This window comes from Apaloderma vittatum, unplaced genomic scaffold (genome assembly GCF_000703405.1).
Source record: "Apaloderma vittatum isolate BGI_N311 unplaced genomic scaffold, ASM70340v1 scaffold2303, whole genome shotgun sequence".
NCBI lineage: Eukaryota > Metazoa > Chordata > Aves > Trogoniformes > Trogonidae > Apaloderma > Apaloderma vittatum.
The window spans coordinates 97,263-102,901 of NW_009709605.1; the positions used below are offsets into that span (position 1 = coordinate 97,263).

Consider the following 5,639-nt stretch of genomic DNA (forward strand, 5'->3'; position numbering starts at 1 on the left):
ACCTTTTCACTCCCATTGCCAGAAAGTCCAAAGATAGCAAATTTCTCTTGTGAAAATTTTCCTAATGTTAATACCTTGCTTTTCCAATGTGATACATACTGATCTGGAGCTTCCCAAAGAGCATTTCCCTCTGCCTTTGTTTTTGCAAGAACAGACAAAAAGTTCTGTTGTAGTCGAGAAAAGAGAATTGCTGCTTCTTTTCAGCAGATTTCTCCTTTAGCACCCCAAAGTTTTAGAAGGTGCTGTTTTAAAGGAAAAGGTCCAGACAAGCCTCATAGTAACCTGCAGGTTTCTCCAGTTTAACACGGGGCGCAGTTTGGCTTATTCTTTGATACCTCTAGACCTCCAGCTACTCAATACCTGCTTTATACAATACTGTGAAAAGTCCATTATTATTTCATTCTTCACCATCTTCACCTTTCTCCCTTTTATCTGTTTGCAGGGATTTTTCATGTTCCTGTTTCACTGTCTTCTGAATTCAGAGGTACGTAACCAAATGGTGTTACCAAATTCGGTGTTAGCAAATTCATGTGTAAAGTAGGAAAAGACTTTCTCTGGTATTGTTGCCTGCTACGCCACTGATTTCTTTCTTATTTCAATTCATACATGACTGTTAGTGACTTTGTGACCTGTGGCATTTTGACCCTTGCTTGACATTTATCTTAAAAGAAACAGAAGAAGGGTTTTAAAAAAATAAATAAATAAGAGAAGGTAGCCCAAGACTAAGGGAAGAAGCACTCCTGAGGGCTAGAGGGGCTACAGGGATGTGCTGCTAAAGGAGGATGCTTATACAGCGGGAGCAGGACTCGCTCTGGCAGTCCCTGCTGCGGGGCCTCTAGCTTTGTTACATCTGCAGTTCCAGAGCGGAAAATAAATACTGTTCTCAGCAAAACATACTTTTGGACGTTGCTCATGCAATCCGTAATGGGAAACCAAACAGGGTAGAACATATTCCAGGTATTTTTCTTGGCAGGAAGTTCAGATTTTCGTAGCGCACCGAGAGGAATCTTTTTGCATTAAGGCTGTCTCAGAGTGACTGGGCTGAAGCCAAGGCGAGGCTGATGGAAATGGGGTTTGTGGAGACAGTCTCTGCTGGGCCGGGAGCTTGCAGCACCCTCTCCTCATGTGGCTGATAGCCAAAACCGCTGAGCAACATGTATTACTGATAATGAACGGTTCTTACAAAAACGCATTTCCAGCACGCTGATGTGGGTTCTGCTCAGCGAATACCCACATAGATTCGATTCTCCCACAGCTCTTTCTTCTGGATGTTGCTAAGTAGCTCTGCTCCATAACCTACTGCTCCTTCCTATGCAACAACAGCACTCCAGCTTATCCATGGAGACATTATTTATTAATAGTGGGCAACATATTTAGCCTATTTGCCAACCTATTTAGAACATATATAATGATATTTGCTGCTATCAGTTTGGAGATTCAGGACTGACTACAAAACTCTTGGTCTTTATTGAAATCAACTAAAGTTAAGCAGTCACGTTAAAGGTAAAGAGGAAAAATATTTCTTTTTTCTATTTTCCCCCAGGCTCAGAAAGCTTTCTTCTGGCTGTCAAGCTTCAAATATCTTACATCAAATACGAATATTTGAATTGCTGCCATTTTTTGCAGGAGCCTCATGAGAAATTAAATTCAGAAACCTTTTGGAATTTGTATGCTCCAAAACCAGTTCATATATAGCTAATGTAAACTGTTGTTTTTGGAGAGCAGGTCTTACTGGCTCCATTGTATGCTGTGCATGTCTAAAATACTTCTTCAGCTGAACTGCGAGACTTCTACTTGAGAATTTTGTTCTTAGTATAGAAGTGAAAATCAGACACTGTAAAGTGAAATCTGCACATATTTCCAAGTGGTTGAGCTTTCATCTTTCTTACTGCAGTTTGAGCTCCTTATTTGCTGGTTTAGCTACAATACATATAGAGTAGGTAAGTCTCTTCCTCTCCGCAGGAAAGGGAAGACTGTAAGACTTGTCCTGTCTTCCCTCAGTCTTCTCTTCTGATTAAAAAAAGTAAGCTTCTCATAACATGTCTTTGCTGACCTGTGGTGATCCTCACTGCTCTCTTTAGGGCTGTCTCCTGATGATCCCAGGGTTTGTGGACATGTTGGACACAGTGCTGTAGCTGAGGCCATGCCAGAGCAGAAGAAGGAGAGAAGATTGCTTGGTGTGCTTTGCAAACTATGCTCTTTCTGACAAGATGTTCTCTATCACAACATCATAACATTGCTTTATCACTTCCAGCTAGTAATCCTTGATAAATGTCACCTACTTGCCTAAAGAATGACTGTTTCACCATTTTTTCTTTGTGCAGCCGATTATTTTCACCTTGGTGAAGAATCTTCCTTTGTCTGTAGGGAATTTCATCCAGCATCTTTAAATATTTTAGCTTTCAAAAGGCTGGCAGCTGATTTACATCCTCATGGCATCCGGGTACCATCAGGGCTGTGTCAGCTCCAGGGAGAGCCTGCCTGAATAGGGGAGTTTGTGGTCCAGCCCAGGACTGTAAATTTGGTTAGAAAATGTGAAAGTGAGCAGCTCAAAATCAGTACAATGGCACTTTATGAAATCTTACAAATCAGAGCTGGAAATATTGGGGATGTGTGCTTATATGCCCTGCAGTTTGGTGGGTTTGCTTTTGTTATTTTTATTTTAATCAAGATGAATTATAATACAGTTATACCTTGGACATCTAGGAGGATGGGATAACCTAGATAACACAGAAATGTTGCCAATGAAGTCAGACATAAGTGAGGTTAAGTGGTGCTTTTTGTTTAAAGTAAGGGTACCCGGAAAATAAAGTATATACCTGGACCATAAGTATAAAGAAAAATGTAGCAGTGGTTTGTTTGTTGATTTTTAGTACAGTGACATTAATGTGGAGGAGGGATAATGGGAAAGCTATTGGAGGCTGCACCTGTGAAAATAAACACAACTTTTTCAAAAGAAATCTTCAACTTGGTTTCATTTTTTCCCCCAAAGGTTAGAGCTGCCTTTAAGCACAAAACCAAGGTCTGGTCCCTTACCAGTAGTTCAACTCGCAACATCAACGTGAAACCCTTCAATTCAGACATTGTGAGTATTCTTCCTTTTTTTTTTTTTTTTCCCCCTCCTATTGCTCTTGAAATTGTTCCACATTAAATTATGTTGGAAAGAACAGGACACAAGAAGGCATGTGAGTATTTTTAGTACCTAAGCTAATGCATGGTGTAGGCAGCTGGAATCAGCAAGTATTAAGTTGCAGCTACAGCATCTGTCTTGAAGGCAAAGGACAAAATTCTGCTTCCCAGTAAATTCTCCAATAAAGGCAAACAAAGGTTTATGAACTCTGGCGCGTGGTTCAATATGGCTATTCCCATCAGTTGTGATGGACTTCGTATTATGCATTCAAGCAGCATTTTGGCAATGTATTTGTCTGATGATGATGGTGTTTTGATGGGGCACTTTTACATTTAAGCCAGAGGAATAAACTCTTAAATAAGTCAGCATGTGAATGTGCTTTTCTAGCTCTCCTTAAATTATCTTGAGGCAAAAGACATTTGTTTTTATAAGGACGCAGACTTCTGAAGTGATAGGTGTTATTAAGTGATCTCTGCCAATCACCTTAGATCCTGGCAATAACTGTTTAAAACTCTGTGATGGCATATGCTCTCAAGACTGCGACAACACTGTAATCTAAATAGAGGCTTTCAAGCTTTTATTTCATCCAGATGAGAGTGGTTTAGCAAAATAAATAAATCTATTTTCAATATTATTTTGCTTTCCAGATGACTGGGAACAGGCCAGGCACAACCCCCACAAAGCTGAACACCTGGGATAAAAGCACCAACTCAGCCAACCGCGTTGATTTATCAGCAGTCTGACAGTAACACCAGCTTCCCAGTGAAAATCAAGCCATACATTCAGGACCGCTGACACAGTGTCCACCAGTTGTTTTTCTCACTGTTAATAGCAGTAGGAAACTGCTTTTTAATCACTGCCTAATAAATTGGGAATTGCCATATTGTTTTGCTGAGTAAATAGCCCTCAGCTGCTTGCCTTCCAAACACGTTCTACACTTGGCTATTAGCAGTATCTGTAAAAATAACTAGCACAAATATACACTGGATGGTTTTGTCAGCAATGAGGAAAACACTAGGTATGCAAAAAGGACTTTGCTATCTGAATCATTCCAGCTCCCAGAACTGAGGAAAGGCAACATACCTCTGGAAGGATGGATTTTTATACTCTAAAATGAAATGCTTCCCATTGTGATGTTGTAATGGGGCTATTCCAGTCTTGCTGTGCACTATCCGTTTACATTCATTACCTTACAGAATCCAATTATTGAAGTGAAACTTATTCAAAACACATAGTGTGGTGATTAATTTAAATGCTCCAAGGAAGGCAGGACTTGAGGGAGAAGCAGGTTCCAGCTACTCAGCTCCCAGCATGGGCGTGGAATTAGCGAAGCTGACATGCACGTACATCTCTGTGCTCGTGAACAGCATATGTAACGTGTAATACTTCTATACGTGGCCTTTTAGTATTTTAGATATTCCTGTTTTTATCGCTGATTTGGTCTGCTGACATATCGCAATACAGGTATTTGTATTGCTTTGCCTGAAGCTTTCAGGTGCGATCAACAACTGTCCATCAAGTGCATTTCACAACGGCACTGTCGCTTCTGGAATTCAAAACCTGGCACTGTGACTAATCGTTCTCCTTATACTGGTCAAATCGAGACACTGAATTCCAACCACAAAAATGTAACGTAATGATATACTGTGAAGACAGCCAGACTACAAATAACTCTATGTATTGTTACCTACAGACGTCTTTTAAATAGGTCTCTGCAGAGTCTTTTGTGGTTTTAAATTCTGCTCGGCACTTAGAAGCTTCTGCTTTAGTACTGCTATGAAGTATCTTTAAGGCGAAAATAAATACTGCAATTTTTCTTTTGACCAGCGTTCTGTAGGTTCTCAGAACGGATGTTTGGAGCACAAAGGGATGCAACCTCGACTGTGCCACTGATGCACCTTTCCAGCTGGGAGTTAAGCAGATTATAAACCCTGAAGGTGGTCAGAGCCTCTAAATACGTGTCTTGCTCTAGGATCTACTCTGCAGCCAGCGTCTCCAGAGAAATTTCCAAAGATGGGGCCCTTCACGGAGCAGCTTTGCAGCCATGTCTCCTTATCCCCGGCTCTTCCTCACTTGCAGCAACTGTCTCCCTAAGAGACCAGGTATACTGGTTTGCAGGAATCACCAATGTAATTAGTTTTTTGAAGGGCTATCAAATACTAGAAAAAGAGGGAAACATGCAATCTTCAACCTCATATTTTGCTGAGACATTTTGTGTTAGTTTTATTTTTTTTTCTTAATTAAAGATTTGTACCTTCAGCAGCTCAGACCATTTCTGGTCCCAGTGAATCTAGCAAGATATCTGCTATTGATTTCCAAGAGAAAAGGCATCTGAACCCTAATGGGCAGGGTGGAAATTGTTTATTGGATAGCAAATTTGTAAAAAAGAAAGTAAATTGATCTTTAGGGAACTGAAAACATTCATCAATTAGGACTGAATTTAGTCAAGTGTTTCATCCAAAAGACATAGATTGTAGAAAACATCAATGGATTTCATTTTTGATTTTGA

At 40.3% G+C, this 5,639-nt stretch overlaps 1 protein-coding gene across 1 annotated transcript in view; it reads left to right on the plus strand.

Moving 5' to 3' along the window:
• Nucleotides 1-4,358, plus strand: part of LOC104272084 (probable G-protein coupled receptor 133) — a gene marked incomplete at its 5' end in the record, with an annotated part of 66,274 nt that extends 61,916 nt beyond the window's left edge. The window contains 3 exons of the mRNA XM_009866978.1: nt 443-484; nt 2,993-3,085; nt 3,778-4,358. Of these exons, the coding sequence (XP_009865280.1) occupies nt 443-484; nt 2,993-3,085; nt 3,778-3,873 (231 nt within the window). The remainder of the gene's footprint in view (nt 1-442; nt 485-2,992; nt 3,086-3,777) is intronic.
• Nucleotides 4,359-5,639: the final 1,281 nt, after the last annotated feature.